General features: G+C 35.8%; 1 protein-coding gene across 1 annotated transcript in view; it reads left to right on the top strand.

Annotated features, from left to right (window-relative positions):
• Window positions 1-2,480: 2,480 nt before the first annotated feature.
• LOC145662614 (hexokinase-4-like) overlaps window positions 2,481-17,262 on the top strand; it is a 191,869-nt gene continuing 177,087 nt past the window's right edge. The window contains exon 1 of the mRNA XM_081728350.1: window positions 2,481-2,727. Within this exon, the coding sequence (XP_081584476.1) occupies window positions 2,622-2,727 (106 nt within the window). The 5' untranslated portion in view covers window positions 2,481-2,621. The remainder of the gene's footprint in view (window positions 2,728-17,262) is intronic.

Genomic DNA, 17,262 nt, shown 5'->3' with positions numbered 1-17,262 from the left:
AGGCCAAATATATACAGTAGAAATGAATTATTTGGCAACTAGTGACTGGTACTAATTGAATAATGTTAACATGGGCTGGAAAATGTGCTGGACATATTGCAAGAAATTATGATCGATGGACAAAAACAATTCTAGACAAGATACCACGAGATAAATACAGCCTAGGAAACGTCCTTATACAAGAAGGTTTGACCAAATTAAGAACAATTGGGGAGTAACCTGAAAAAGAATTGCTCAAGATAGATAGTTGTGGAGAAGACTTGGAAAGACCTTCATCCAACAGTATGGAACCGTGGTGGTTCAGTGGTAGAGCGTTCACCTCTGGTGCTTGGAGTCCCGAGTTCGATCCCGCCTCCGCCAAGTGAAATTTGTGGTGGACAAACACCGTGTGCGTGGGTTTTCTCGAGGTGCTCTCGTTTCCTCCCAATTTATTCATTCCACCGTTTCCTTTAACCTAGCCGACATAATCGTGGGATGTAAAACTGAAAGATTTCATTTTTTCCAAGGCCAAGAGCATAAAATATAATCATACTCCTCGGTAAGCCTCAGTAAACGGTACAGGCGCATTTATGCGAGTAGTTTTATATTAAAATAGCAGAAGTATGTGACTTTCCACAGGAAGAATAACGTTTAACCACAAATTTGGAAAATATAGAATTGAGTAAAATAAATAACGACGTTGAGTTAGGTCCAGACTCTTCTGACATGAGCATGTATCACAAACTTGGGATTAAATGTCATCGGGTATGTCGCCAATAAGCTAAGCGACCCAGAAATACAATGAGTTTGACCCTAATCTCGGTCAATTTGAACATGTTATTTTCACTCCTTCTCACCCTTTCCATGCTAATGGGGGTTGAACCTGGACTTAAAACAGCATCGGATAATCACTATTCATCTCAGTGACCCCGAAAACTATTGATTCGAGAGTAATATCGGTCGTTTTTTAATTGTTTTTACGAGCCACCCCTTCCCCCCGTAGGAGTGTCTTACTGCAGAGTTTTTGTCCATATCGTAAGTTATATGTGTATATAGAATTTAAAAATGATTTTAAAAATAAGTTTAAATACAGCGTTTCATTTTCCTAACATGAGAAACTCATGATATATTATATTTTTGGCATACATTTTAAACCACCTCTTCCCCTTTGAATTCCCTCTTCCTCCTTTTAGGATACTCATAAAAAAAAATCTAATTAAGGCCTAACCACGTCTCTTCGATACAATTAGTTAGAAGTATGCGAAGCCAACTATATAAATTTATACCGGACAAAGAATCATTTTTTTTTTTTTTTTTTTTAACAGGAGACAGATGATTACAAGAATCTATGTTATAAAATTGAAAGCGACTATGTTTGTTACTCTTAACCTCTTGAGCACCCGACTGATCTCGATCAAATTTTGAACATAGTGAAGTTCGGGCCTGGGATAGTTTTCATTATTTCACTTTGACGGTGGGACTTAAGAGGAGAGATAAACAGTATATAAAAAATGAAAATGAAAGTGTCTGTCTTCGTAACTGAATAACTCTTGAACCATCTTACCAATCTCGATCAAATTTTCAATAGAGATTAGGTTCGGACCTGGGGTGGTTTTTATCATATCACTTTGACGGTGCAACTTAGAGGAAAGGGAGACATTTTAAAATGATCGTAAATGAGCGATATTAGTGTCGAATCTATAGTTTTCTTGATCGTTGAGATGAAGAGTGACACTTCCAATGCCATTTAAATCCAAATTCAGCCACGAAACTTGGGGGGAGGAGAGAATATATATATAGTGATCAAAAATTACCGATATTAGGCGTGGGAGACCCGGGTTCAAATCCCGGCGGGAGCTCATGTGGTTCGGATTCCACATTAATCAGAGGGTTCCGTCTCATACAACCTCGCTGCTGAAAGGGATTTTAAACTCAAAATCAACTCAATCAACTGAATGACTCACATTAGTGTCGAATTCATTGTTTTCGTGATCGGTGAGATCAACAGTGATGCTTCCAATGCCATTTAAATCCATGCCACTAAAAACAAGAATAGCATATTTCACGGGTACCAAACACACGAGATAAGGAGTTGTGCATTTAAAACTTTTATTTTAACCCAGCAAAGCGGGTAATCGGTGCTAGTAATAATTACATTGTAAATCATCATATGAATAAATTGCAACATTGAATTAATTTTTCTGCAGTGCGACACATTACTGTTATTGAAGGACATCTATTAAACAGTACCAGTATAGTGTGTACTGTAGGTCTAAATCTCCCTTTCTCAACAAGGAAAGAGACAATATATATATATGCAATGTATGTATTAGTATATCGGGTTCAAGCACCAGTACCGGCAAAACTGGCTTACATAATTTCTACGAAGTACTGCACGCTTCTCTCGCAATACAACTTTTTTTTTCTTCTCCGATCGAAATCGTAGTTTTTATAAAGCCAAGTGACGTGGATGCCTCCTGGCGTGTAGTCGATGTATATATTTGAAGGTTCATTCGGTGGCGCGCGCTAGTTGGTGTTGGTAGTGGCAACAAACTGTTGACTACTCGGAGTGTGTGTGTGTGCGTGTGTCTGTGTAGTAAATGTGTGACGCGGCTCTTTGATCCAAGGAAAAGGAGCAAATCATGGCAACGCAACGCGTCACGAACGACGCCAATAAGAATAGCCTGGCCGAATCTATCACTGTTGAACCCCTGCGTCTTTCTGACAACAGAAAACGACAGCAGGTAGGTAAAGGGGTAAACCCCCTTACGTTTTCTCGCGTATTGCTTTTGTAATTGATTCAGTGAAGTGCACGTGACATTGTTACAGAATTTAAGGGTTGTTTTTACAGCACACATATAAATACAATAATAATAATAATTAAAAAAAAAACTTTTTTTGGTTTCGAATTTAACCCAGTGTAATAAATTCTCACTTTATTCACTAATTTCGGATTTAATTTCGTATTTAACCCAGTGAAGGGGTAGGAATAAAGTCTCAAACTAGGAATTTGACGTAATCCTATATGAAGAAAGAAAAAATCATACAGTACATAAGTTTCCTTTCGCCAGCAAATGTTTCAATGCTAAATTGGTTTAACGTTTCTAATCAGCACTGACAGCATGAGCCGACCTTCAGCGTTAAAGTGAAATCAGAGTCACACGAGCTCCGACCGCCAATTGAACCTAACACCCCTCACCCCTCCCCTCCCCTCACCAAAGAGAGGAACATTGAATATTTAATAGACGTAGTGGTAAATCATACAAATGATTGGGATTTCAGTTAACAATTAAAGTGCTCCGCAGGAGACGCGTGGTCTCTGGTTCGATCCTTGGTAGAGTATATGTTCAGTACCTCTGTTAAATTGCCTAGGTTCCTATCCTCAATGATGAAAGAGTACGTGGAACTTTAAAAAAAATCCAGTTTTAAAAAAGTAACACTATTAGTTAATTGCATTACCTATAGTAGATTGATTAATACGTGGACTTGAGTCACAAATTAGCTGGTACCGGATCCATATGAGCTTCCAACGGAAATCGAACCGGGGTGTCATACCAGACCGAAAGTCTACAGTAGAAACTCCAATTATCCGAATTCTAGAGGCCGCAGTGGCTCAGTGGTAGAGCGTTCACCTCTGGTGCATGCGGTCCCTGGTTCGATCCCAGCTCGATTAACTTTGTGGTGGACAAACACCGTGTGTAGGGGTTTTCTCGGGGCTCTCCCATTTCCTCCCACTTTCTTCTTCATTAATTTCTCATCATCATCACTCCTTTAGCTTAGCCGGCATAACCATGGGATGTAAAACTCACAGATTTCATTTTTATATTTCCAAACTAAACTCCTGATTTTTTTTTATTTTAGAAAAAAAATCTTACTGAAATATCGTATTTATTCGTAAATACATAACTTCCTTGAAATTCCTATTGAATAAACCAATGTTAAAATTTATTCAATTGAAATTTTCAAAGTCTATATTGGGGTAAATCTAAGCCGGCATTTCACCAATTTCAGAGATACTATATTTCATTATTCTAACATTCTAAGAAAATTCGAAAAATGCACTTGTATTTTAGAAATTCGACTTTTAAGTGAAAAAACAGGAGGTGGTGTATGTTGCGCACAGGGCCGCATTTAGGGGGGGGTACACCGGTGCACTTCACTCTTCACCCCCGTTCGTTGTAAATATGCACTAAAATGAGAAGCTAGCAGTGAAAATAGCAACACTTTCCGCTACTTTCTGCCATCATGTTTCCGTTTGGGGCTTAAAAGAAAGCGGAGTTTTGCTAAAGCAATAGTTTAAGTCGACTTTCTAAAGGTTAAAGGAAAATAAGATTCACCAAGCAAAACAATAAACATTCTTCATCCACGACCGCAGATGCCTAAAGGCATTTCTAAAAATTCAAATTTGATTCAAATGTATTGATAGTGGTAGTTGTTGATGCATTCATTGTGAGAAAATCACGGAACCTGCCTTGGTTACGCCTACCTTTTTATTACACAAAAGTGATCATAGAGATTGTTTTCATTTCACAACGAAGCTTTTTTTTTTTTTTTTTTATGATTGTCCCAATCATCCGGATTTCTGCACACCCAGATTGCGTTCCAGACCTCATTATTGCGGGTAAACGGAGTTATTATATATTTTTGATGCTAGAGTTACTAGACATTCTCTTTTATACGAACGCGTTCTCTCTCTTTTTTTTTGGGGAGGGGGGGTCCCATAAATGGTCCCAACATTTTTTTTTAATAGGAAAATTTGAAAATTTCTTCGGGTTTTGGCGCGGGGGAAGGTGTTCAAGCAACTGCTTTAACTTAGATGTTCCTGATAGAAATGTATATTTAAATAATTGTTAATATAGTTGCGAAGTTCAATTTGCAAGGAAATGATACAACATAGCATCAGCTGTAAGGGTAAAAAGAAAGAAATTGTTTCTGTAATAGGTGTTGTAAAAGTTTAGTATAGATTATATTTTCTCACTGTAAGAGATTTGTCGAACTTTTTTTTTTTTTTTTTTGAAATCTACCTTTTTTTTAAGTCGTTTACAGTAACTCTACCTAATATACAATTATCTATAAAGGAAGGAAAATTATTATAGAACACATGTTTCCTCTCGCACCCTCAATGTTTCAAAATTCCATTGGCCCAACGTTTCTATTGAGTATCGAGCATACGAGTCAACTAAAGCGTTGTAGTGAAACGCGAATTACACATGCTCCTACCGGCAGTTGGCCCTATGTTAGCCGCACTAATGGAGGAACACTGAATATTGAATATTAATTTAAAAAAGCATATCAATGGCTGGGATGCGAAGCGCTGTTCAAGAGCCGGGTGATTGACAAGAGGCTTTTCTTTTTGCGTGGCACCGGGTTCGATCTCTGGTAGTAGGGCTGTACATAGATTTCACGAACCCCATACAAATATCGGCCTCCTCCTCCTCCTTATTGTCAACTCCGTGTTCATGAATATGGCCGAATAGCAATTCAAAAGTTGCTAAATTCCTGTATTATCAATTGACGAAGCTTTATTTTTGTTACCTAAAGATTTTTGAAAAGCCACTAAATCGACTCTTTTTAGATTTAGGTTTATGTAGTTTATCATAGGAAGAGTATGATTATTTTGTTGCTGTTAGAAAATTCAAACTAAAAAATTCGAAAACTTTAAGATAAAAATATAATTTTTCACAGCTCACCGTACATTCGTCGAGGATTGCCCCCTTCGTTAAACCATCCAGGTTCCTATTAGTGCAGAAAGGAGTTGTTAAACTTAATACACAGGGTGGAAGATACAATACCGGAAAACTTTGGAAGGTGATTCCTTATATGAAATGAAATTAAGAAGTTGTAATAAATATGGGTCGGGAAACGTCTCCTTTCAGTGTTATGAACCGCCGAATATTCGAAAAATCACGTTTCAAAACGCCCTGGCTTAGAAACTATAGAGCCTATCCCCAGCAGTTTAAAGAATTACACAGGAACTAGTATGCGTTCTATTTAAATATCCATGTTTCACAATTCACCGGTACCAGCGAAACAAACGCACCATTAGTACTTAAAGAATATTCCTATACCTCAACTTCCTTTTTACAGTTCGTTTCGCCGATAACGAAGGATGGTGAAACATGGATATTTAGATAGAGCCCATACTACTTCCTGTGTAATTCCTTAAACCGTTTGAGATCGGTACTATAGTTTCTAAGCCAGGGCATTTCGAAACGTGATTTTTCGAATTTTCGACAGTTCGTAACTGAAAGGAGACGTTTTTCGACCCATGTTTGTTAGAACTTTTTTTCTTTCATTTCATATAAGGAATCACCTCCCAAAGTTTTACGGTGTTGTTACCTTCTATCCTGTATATATATTTAAGAGTAGAGAATTAGACATTATCAATTGATTGATTCTTTTGGAATATAATTTCGAAATTAACGTGGACGTGACTCACAAATTAACTTGGGATCTTATCCATATAAGCTTGTATCCAAGGCCGGCCCTAGGCAATTTGCCACTCCGTGTAATGCCATCATTTGCCGCCCTCTTTCTCCAGAACACACAATCTTAAAATCCACGATTTTAAGTATGCTACTTTATTATGAACAATGAAGGAGAGAGAAAAGCACTCGCACTCAGAAAGAAACACTACAAATACAATCTCGTTGTGTCTGTTTTTTTTCTTTAAATAATAATCTATTATGTTAAAGCAAACACACCTGCAGACGAAAGATGGTAATCCTTTTTTATAGAATTCAATATGGAGCTTCAGTCTCAATATATCAGTTTGCAATTCCAGTGCATCTAGCTCTTTTATCTTTATTTGTTGATTTTTCTTCTACATCTGTTAAAAAAGAAAACTTTTTCCACCTTCAATGATAAAAAAACTTGTTTATAACGAAGACAGGACTAGTTTTCATATCAAAACTGTGATAATTAACTAAATGAACAGGTGTTCGTTACTGTTCTTGAATTAAGTTCTTGTATTTGACAACAATCAATCAATTTATGCCGGGATTTGTTTGACCATTTGCTTTAGCGCTGCCCGTGTGACCTTAAACTAATGCGACCTAAACATGATTTATGAATCTAATATTCAAATAGAAGGTTGGTTTAGTAAATTTAAGTACCATCATTATAGAATCTATTTCCAACAAGAATTATTTATTTTAAATAATATAGTTATGATAGATTTTGCCGCTTCTTGAAACTCGCCATCTGCTGCAAATGCACGTGTTGCACATATCGTAGAGCCGGTCCTGCAGCGCTCGCAAATCCAATCTGGGTTGTTCATATCAGAAGGAGAAAATATTTAACTAATAATGTCAAAGACTATTATTAGAAATTGGCCAGAATCGCAAAACAGAAATTCCATGAGACATTTTTTACATGCAATGTATTTCCAAATAGAAAAGCAGAAATGTAATTATGTATTTAAAAAGCTATATGCTTCCAAATTGGCGTAAACCACATTTTTCTCATTACACAATGATTTTTGTGTTTATAGTTTTAGCTACACGCAACACGTTATTGAGTAACATTAGATCAGCATTTCCGAGAAAAGCGCTACATAACATCCTAGAGAAAAGATGAATTTTTCTGCGTATAGAAAGGAAACTTGTATCTAGAAGAAAATAGCTAATTTAATGAGTAACCTTTGTTTATTTTTTGTATTTTTGTTTCATTGGGAGTTTGCTTAAATGCAAAAGCAGAAATCTTCCCCTGATCTTTCATTTGTTTCTTTTTTCTTTAAATTTTTCATTTTCAAAAATGAAAGTAAAGTTGGAGATTTTGTAGTACCTAGTCCATACTCCGTATCATCTTCGGCGTAGGATTTGTCTCTGGCGCTAAAGAGTCGTGGTTCGATTTCCTGGCCATGTTGAATGAACCGTGTAGGAAGAAATCTACAGCAAGAAGAAAGATGATCATTCAAGTAATGTGAAAACTAATCTCTCTTCTTAGATTAGACAAGTAAATTTATTATATAACAACACACACACAAAAAAAATGTTTTGCAGATCAATATGCAAACTTTGCACATACAAACAAACTTAAATATACAGTATATCCAGAGGATAATTCGTGAAATTTTCAATTATTTTCTTTCATTCATTGGGAGAATTTCATTATTCTTGCCCGTTCTGTTTTTCTTATTTTTTGACGTTTCTGGTTATGCCCATTAGGTTAAAGGAGACACATGATTAATCGAAGTGAATGATTGTGAAATTATTTTTTGTGCTCTCCCACCAGGTACACAAAAAGTACATGCGCTACCCACTAATTCAACAGGGAGAGCTTGTTTTTTAAGGAGCAAAATTACATGTTTTCACAGTAATGGGTAAACAAAATTATTAAACAGAACTTATCTTCTGAATTTATATTCAATTTGTCTTTGGACAATGTTTTAAGAGCCGCGGTGGCTCAGTAATAGGATGTTCCTTTCTGGTGCATGGGGTCCCTTGTTCAATTCCAGCTTGTACCAAGAAGGCTTTGCAGCAGACAAACGCTGAGTGCATAAGTTTTATCGGAGTTCATGTATTCCTTACCACTTTCTTAATTGCACCATTTCATTTATTCTCATCATTCTGCTTTAGCCTACACGGTATAACCCTGGGACATAAAACTAAAAGATTTTATTTTTCCAACGAAATAAGTTTCCGGTTTTTATGAAAACCGGTTTTTCCCGTCCCTTATCTCAAATACATACATAGAATGACTTATGTGGCAAATTAACAGCAAATGAAGCTTATAAACCACACCTGCTCTCTCCGTCTTGAGATATTGTTTTCATATACCACATCCGTCGTCAACCGAACGATTGACTGTTCATATGCCACTCCCGTCTCTAAAGAGTCGCTGTATTAAAGCTTTTAATGACCGAACTCTGAATGAAGTGTATTTCAATATTTAACAGGGGAGATTAATTGGTGGACTATAGTTTAACGTTCCATTTCAGTACCAAGCTGTTATCGGACGGGATCTATGTTTCAAAATTAAATCCCAATAACTGCTAACATTTGTATCTGATTCCAGTACTTGCACTGGAAATCGAATCCGGGACCACGTGCACAGAGAGTACGTACGTTAGCAACCGACCAGGAAAGGGAGCGTTTCTACTGAATTATATACTATGAGATAATTTTGTAGTGTTTGTTGTGCAAACAATAACATTGAATTAACATTTAAGTTTACATTCACTTCTTATAAGCATGGGAAATGAGAGGTGAGAGAAGAAGTAAAGTGTAAAAATCGAAAAAAAAAAAAAAAAACGAAATTAGTATCTAATTTTAACAAAAGAGACACTGACCAAAGCTTAAAACCCACTTTATTTTATATTTTATAAAATAAAGTGGGTTTTAAGCTTTGGTCAGTGTCTCTTTTGTTAAAATAATCAATCCAAAGCCATGAATAGTCTTAGTATCTAATAAATAAATTTCACGATCGTTGAGATAAATAGTGTCATTGATCATATCGTTTAAGTTCAAATTCATCCCCCATTAGTATGGGGGCATAAAGATGGAAACATATACAAGTAAGAGAAAACGACCCCGATATTATTATTATCCAATCCATAGTTTTCGGGGTTGCTGAGCTGAATAGTGTCAATTGCCAATTAAGTCTAAATGGAACCCCTATTGTCATGCAAGATGAGGAGAGGTGGGGTGAGAAGAAGGGACATTACGAATTTTTATTGTATTGTCCCTTGAAAAAAATAGACATTTCAGCTAGTACAATATAATGAGCATAACTGTTAGGCTTCAAACTGAAGATTTCATTTTTAATACGAATTACTTTGGTAACATTCTATGACCTATATGTCTTGTGGCAACTCGTTCTTGTAATAGGTATCTTGTTTTCTCTTACTATCTACCGTTACCTAAAGTGGAATGTTAAAATTGTCTCTAAAATTAGAATATGCCGAAAGGAATAAAACTTTGCTTTGTTTCACTTTCGGTTTCTTATAAATATTGACGACACGAAAGTATGTGTGGGAATTAGATAAAGGAAGTATCTTTATTGCCTGTGTACTTCAGGAGTACTTCACTCGTCATTAGAATATTAGTACAAAAAAGGAAAGCTTATTGTACAACATTCATGGTTTGAAAAACTAGTAAAGAACTCTAAACACGGTAGTCATTGTAAGAACTGTTTAACTTACAGAAGCACCCAAGTTGAAAACTTCTGACTTATTTAATACTTAGTTAGGTTCCGAGGAGAGATGTAGAGGAAATAGGGAGATGGCACACACTTAAGAATGACACAGAATTGTGAAGCTCTTTCGTGATGTATGAAGTTCAAAATCTCGTCACACATTTTGAGGTCCTTCGTGTTTTTACGAAGAGTGAGAACATTTCTGTAATTCTATTAGGAGAAAAGTAATAATGAAAAAAACATTGTATTGGGCAGAATTTTACCGGATATCCGGATAATACTAGATATCCTCCAGAGAACATGTCTGGAAGGAATATTGTCAGTGACTGCTTGATGGTTTCAAGTTAACGTTGTATTGCAACACAAATCTATTGTTACAGCTAGAAGTTACTTAAAACTAAAGTAAAAATAAAACGAGATCTTTCAGTTTAACGTCCCACGTCTATGCCCTGAAAGATAATGGCATAATGATTATTATTGTGATGGATGATTAAGGCAAGAGAATACTGATGGAAGAATTGGTGGAATGATAATGTAGGAGGTCCACGGACACAATGTTGTTTACTATAAACTTATGTGGCCGGGGATCGAACCAGGGACCCAAATACCAGAGGTAAGCGCTCTAGCACTGAGCCACCGTGCACCTATTAAAACGAAAGTATGGAAATAAGAATACGTTCTTGGATTATGAAATAATAATAATAATAATAATAATAATAATAATAATAATAATAATAATAATAATAATAATAATAATAATAATAATAATAATAGAGATAATAAAATTTATTGAAATGAAATATAAAGAAACGTAAAATAAGTTTCTTAAATTAGACTATAATTTTGCGCGCTATAAAAGGCAAGAAAGAAAATACGTCTGCACGTAATAATAAGGTAAACACCACAATTTAATTAAGTTTATTTCATACAGAAGTCACTCATAAAATTTTCCGGTGAGTTCCAACCATTGTATGTTAAGTAAGACTAGTTGGATCAAGGTACGCTACGATTTCATAACTTTCCATATCTTTCAAATTCGTTAAATGTAATGCATAAATTTTGCAAAATTTGATAAGTCAGCATCATCAAGTTCATTATCATCACATAGTTCTTCGTCCATGTCCTCAGAATCAGCCGCAGTTCAAAAGATTTATATCTAGATAGAATCAAAGAAGAGATGGAGAGATTTATTTATTTTCCTGGGGAACATGTCTTCTTTTAACTTGGCTATCTACGAAAACGTTACATGGCGATAAGGGACAATAAAAACGAATTTTTCACAAAATGTCACTTAGATCCTTTTTGCCAGTCTTTATTTTCTTTTAATCCTTTTAAATTTGTATTTGTTAAAAAAGAAACTCGAAACCACTTCGTGGGGAAATACCGCGCGAAATTACCGCATAACTACTGGGAAATATTTCCCCGTCCTATCATTCGTTGAACTGAAGTTGATTTATGAAATATCTTTTAGATTTTACAAGAAACAAAAACATATGTGATCAGTCTTTGATAGGAAAGTTTTAATTCTATATCAGCATTATACCTGCTACCTAAGTTTCTTTAGCGAATGATCGCATTTTTTTTAAATCATGCTCCCACGCGACCAATAAGACGTGCACTAGCGTCATTTTTTTAATGGTTCTTATCACTCCCGCTTTAAGGATGAAGCATAGTTTCCAGTTCTGAAGTACGCTTGTGCGTGGCATTCTTTCATGTTCCTATCGAGATTAAAATGTCCGATATAAAGATATTAGGGATGGAAAAAAAACTGTTTTTATAAAAACCGGAAACTGGTTTCTAGAAAAACCGAAATCCGAATAACCAACATTTCGTTTTTTTCAAAACCAGTTCGGTTTTCTTCGAAAACCGGTTCGATTTTTCCACGAAAACCAGTTTCGGTTTTCTCCAAAACCAGTTAGGTTTTATCATCGAAACTGGTTTCAGTTTTCTCCAAAACCGGTTCGGTTTTCACCGAAACTGGTTTCTGTGAAAACTTTTGGAAAACACACAAAACTATTTCTGTGGAAACGAAATCTTTTTCCGGAGAACGAAGGACCATTCTGATCAGAAACAGAACCAGTTTTTGAAAAACTAAAACCGGTTTTGGATAAAACCGGAACCGGTTTTGAAGAAAATAAAAAAAACGGTTTTAGAGAAAACCGGAAACCGGTTTTGGTGAAAATTGAAATCAGTTTCGGTGAAAACCGGTTTAGGAGAAAACCGAGACCAGGTTTCGGTGAAAACCGGCTTTTTGAGAAATTTCTAAACCGGTTTCACTTTTTCTAAAACCTAGAAACCGGTTTTTGTGCCCATCACTAAAAGAAATCCACCTTTGGATGTTTTACTGTATTGATTGTTTCCTAAGAATTGTCTACTTTCAGTTGATCACATATCCCTCAATAGCTTTGATGTTACTCGTATATAACGCAAAATATCTTGAATATCACCATTCCTTTTCATCTGTAGTTATTAATTAGCTTACGTTAGGACTGATATGCTTCACGTGAACTTAAACTAGTAACTCATATAAGGGAATTAATGCACTATGTCAGTGTTTATCGTAAAAATGTATACACCGAATAGCTAAATGTTTGATTCCAATTGGATCCTCGTCTCTTTTAGTCTAACGGACAAAATCGTAGAATATAACAAGTAACAGTGTCATGTGTACACTACGCGAAGAAGTTTGGTTAGTTGACGTGGCAGTTTCTCAGTTAAGGTTAAAACCGGAAGTGGTAATAGATTTCTGTAACTTGGGTTTTAATAGAGATATTAGAGTGAAAGTAGAATATATTCCTGGGACGCTTAATTGATTACAGAAAATCATTTCTGGCTATCTATTACCATTTTTTATTCTATGATCAGCTTTAACACCGGTAGTGGTTGATTTCTGTCACTTCCGATTTGAATACATGGTTGTCATTCCTAAAACGCTAAATTGATCTCCCTCCCGAAAGAAAAAGAAAAACGCTTTCCGCTATCTTTTATCGTCTTTGCTGTATATACAGTATATATCAATATTGAAACCGTAAGTGTAGTGCATTTCTGTCATTTCCAGTCTTAGTATAGAGTTAAAGATGGAACTGAAATGTATTCTCAGGACTCTTAATCGATTGTAGGAAATCTTTTCTCGGAATCAATTGCTGTTTTTCCTCCATAGTAATCAAAGTTAGTCGTAAATTGTTGATTTCTACCACTTCCGCTTTCACTATCCCTTCCAGAAAACGAATTCGATTTCTAACTTCTGACTTGCCATATCCTAGTCAGAGGTGGATCTAGAAGCCCTTCCAAAAAACGAATTCGATTTCTAACTTCTGACTTACCATATCCTAGTCAGAGGTGGATCTAGAAGCCCTTCCAAAAAACGAATTCGATTTCTAACTTCTGACTTGCCATATCCTAGTCAGAGGTGGATCTAGAAGCCCTTCCAAAAAACGAATTCGATTTCTAACTTCTGACTTGCCATATCCTAGTCAGAGGTGGATCTAGAAGCCCTTCCAGAAAACGAATTCGATTTCTAACTTCTGACTTGCCATATCCTAGTCAGAGGTGGATCTAGAAGCCCTTCCAAAAAACGAATTCGATTTCTAACTTCTGACTTACCATATCCTAGTCAGAGGTGGATCTAGAAGCCCTTCCAAAAAACGAATTCGATTTCTAACTTCTGACTTGCCATATCCTAGTCAGAGGTGGATCTAGAAGCCCTTCCAAAAAACGAATTCGATTTCTAACTTCTGACTTGCCATATCCTAGTCAGAGGTGGATCTAGAAGCCCTTCCAGAAAACGAATTCGATTTCTAACTTCTGACTTGCCATATCCTAGTCAGAGGTGGATCTAGAAGCCCTTCCAAAAAACGAATTCGATTTCTAACTTCTGACTTGCCATATCCTAGTCAGAGGTGGATCTAGAAGCCCTTCCAAAAAACGAATTCGATTTCTAACTTCTGACTTACCATATTCTAGTCAGTGGCGGATCTAGAAGGTAAAAACTGGGGGGAGGGCAGCCAGAACCCAGACTATAGTAGGTATATCATGCACTGAGAAAAAAAAATGCACGTGGCATGCATAAAAAGGTAGGTTACATGCGTAATTCCCGTAGTTTTTGGACTTAACGTACGGACGTATAACTGAAAAGCATGTCTTATAATACTTTCCGTATAAGTGTTACATCTATTCGTACTTTCTGTATGAAACAATATAGGCCAGCGTTGCCCAACCTTTTTCAACTTGCGACACACTACAGGTGTAACTTGAACTCTCGCGGCACATTCATATATAGATATTATTATTATTATTATTATTATTTGTATATATGAAATACCGTGATATTTCTTTTCTGTGATTAGGCCTACTGATCTTCTGACAGAGAAGAAAGCTCGATGACTGGTTTTCTTTTGTGGTAAATCATTATGCTTATTGTTCATTCTAATTTAAAAATAGTAAACAATTGCAGTGAAATATAGGACTCGGGTTTTTTAAAAACCCACTTTCTCTTTCGAAAACTGTATCCAAGTTTTCACTAAAAATGAAGATCACTAAATAACGAACGAACAAACAAATCTCTTGTACTTTTAAAACACAAATGTAGCTAATTTTTACGCATGTTTGCTTTGTGAAAAGGATTGAATGATATTTTAAAAGTTCAAGTTACGAAATAAACTGCAACAACAATGAAGCAATAATGGTCATGACAATGATAACAAATACTTTTCTCAACATTAAAAATGTACAGAAAAGTAACAAAGTATGACACTTTTGTAGATTCATAGTAGAGGTTCATAGTAATGTGAAATACAAATTTACATTTTTCCTATGTCTTGCAATTTGATTCCTATAGAATTAACAATTTTGTTTCGATTTCCTCGCGGTACACCAGAGACCTATTCGCGGCACACCGGTTGGGAAACGCTGATATAGGCGGTCAGGATCTCACATACAAATGGGCGTATATAACATATAGGCCTAACTGACGAAAGTAACATAAGTATATGCATGTGATATACGGAAAACTGTTAGATGTCAGACATCCTACAACGGCATGATGTAACATCTAAGTGCAGTGCGTATGTAGCATATACTATACAGTATAACGTATGCTCCATACTGATTCTTGTAGTAAGCAAGATGATTCCGTATATTTGTACAATATACCGCTGTTCAGAGAACGGATTTTTTTTCAGTGTGAGTTTACTATAAACTTTCAAAAATATATAAATAATAGCTCAAATTATTTTTGTCATTAGAAAAAACTGGGGGACCCTAGGTCCTCCGGGCCCGGACTAGATCCGCCACTGATCTTGGAGAAAATTTCTGGTGATCCGTCAAGTAGTTCTTGAGACTTTCTTCTTTTTTTTTTCTTCCGGACGAACGAAAATACGGACAGACACTATAAAGTAGTTTGATAAACGAAACTTCTTTTAAAAAATAATATTTCATCAGTAGTTTGCTAGAAACTAGAACAGTAAAAGCCGGGTGTTTCTGTATCTTCTCTGTTTCCGTATAATAATTAATTGGTTATAGGTTTCATCTTTTCGTGAGTTTGTTAACCCTTTATAGCCTTTATACCCTCCTAGTTTGGTAATTAAAATTGGTTAAATCATATTAAGTTAACCCAGGTGTGCACCCAAAATTTTTTGTTGGGAGGGGTTCAAAGTTTCGCAGAGAGTGGGATACAATAACACTATGTCTATGAACGTGTTACGTTTCACCCGAAAAGACGGTAAGTAATTGTTAAGTGCTGCCACTTATGTTCTCAGAAAAAAAAAGAACTATTATAGGGTCTATATAAGAAAAGAAAAAGTATAGATGAAGTTTGATCAAACCTTTCTGTTATATTATTCATTTTTCTCTGCTAAATATGTACATAGTTTTATAGAGAAAGTGCACAAATACAGGGTGTTTCAAAACAACACCGACAACATTGGCAGGTGATTCCTGCCACCAAGATAAGACAAAAAGTATAGACCAACCTAGGTGAACAAAAGCTTCCTTTCGGAGTTAAAGGCTGCCGAAAACATAAATAATAATAATAATAATAATAATAATAATAATAATAATAATAATAATAATAATAATAATAATAATAATAATAATAATAATAATAATAAAGGTTCATAGTTACAAACCCATGGGACCTACCGTAGTCGGGTCAACTATTTGTGCGCTATCCAAAAATATACGTTTCAGAATCCTAAGGTACTCATACAACAATTTTTATAGAGGAAGTTTGGCTACGAGCGTGTAATTTGAAGTACTCATCAATTATCTCTATAAAAGTTGTTACAGAAGTACCGCAGGATTCTGAAACTTGGATATTTTGATAGGGCACATACTAGTTCCTAAGTGAAGTCTTTATCCGACTACAGTAGGTTCCATAGTTTTGGAGCTATGGACCTTTCAATTTCATTTTTTCATGTTTTCGGCAGCCTATAAGTCCGAAAGGAAGGATTTGTGCACCCAGGTTGGTCTATACTTTTCGTCTTATCTTGGTGTCAGGAATCACTTCCCAAACGTTGTCGGTGTTGTGTTTGAAACACCCTGTATATGTTGAAATACTAAGTTTTGAGAGAGGTCCGTACCCTATAGATCCCCACGTGGATGCGCAATTGACAACCCAACTCTGGTATTTGGCCAAATACATTATAGCTCCAAGACACGTTTCATTTACTTATTAGGTTAACGATCGATGATTGTTTCTAAAAATAAAATAATCTTATTGACATATTCATACTTTATGATCTATCGACTGCTACATATATAGGCCTAGCCATATATCATCTTAACATATTCCTTTTCTTTTTTTAAGACTCCCACTCACTCTCAATGCCTCTACGATTACAGTAGACAAGTCAGTGATTGATATTTGTGCATAATATTTCTTTTAATTTTGTGGCCCTCATTATATGTAATTTTTCTCTTAGTTTCAATCTGGTATACTGTGTGTGACAGGCCCGCAATCAGCCACAGAGGTTTGGGGAGGCCATGAATATGTGCACACACACACACACACACACATATATATATATATATATATATATATATATATATATATATATATATGCATGCGTTGAGATCTGGAGGGGACACGAAAAGTTTAGGGGGGCCAGGCCCCCCTCTAGTTACGGGCCTGGTGTGTGATCCCGTATT

Source organism: Thermobia domestica, chromosome 1 (genome assembly GCF_964235325.1).
Source record: "Thermobia domestica chromosome 1, izTheDome1.hap1.1, whole genome shotgun sequence".
Taxonomy (NCBI): Eukaryota; Metazoa; Arthropoda; class Insecta; order Zygentoma; family Lepismatidae; genus Thermobia; species Thermobia domestica.
This window is presented reverse-complemented; position numbering and strand designations above follow the sequence as displayed.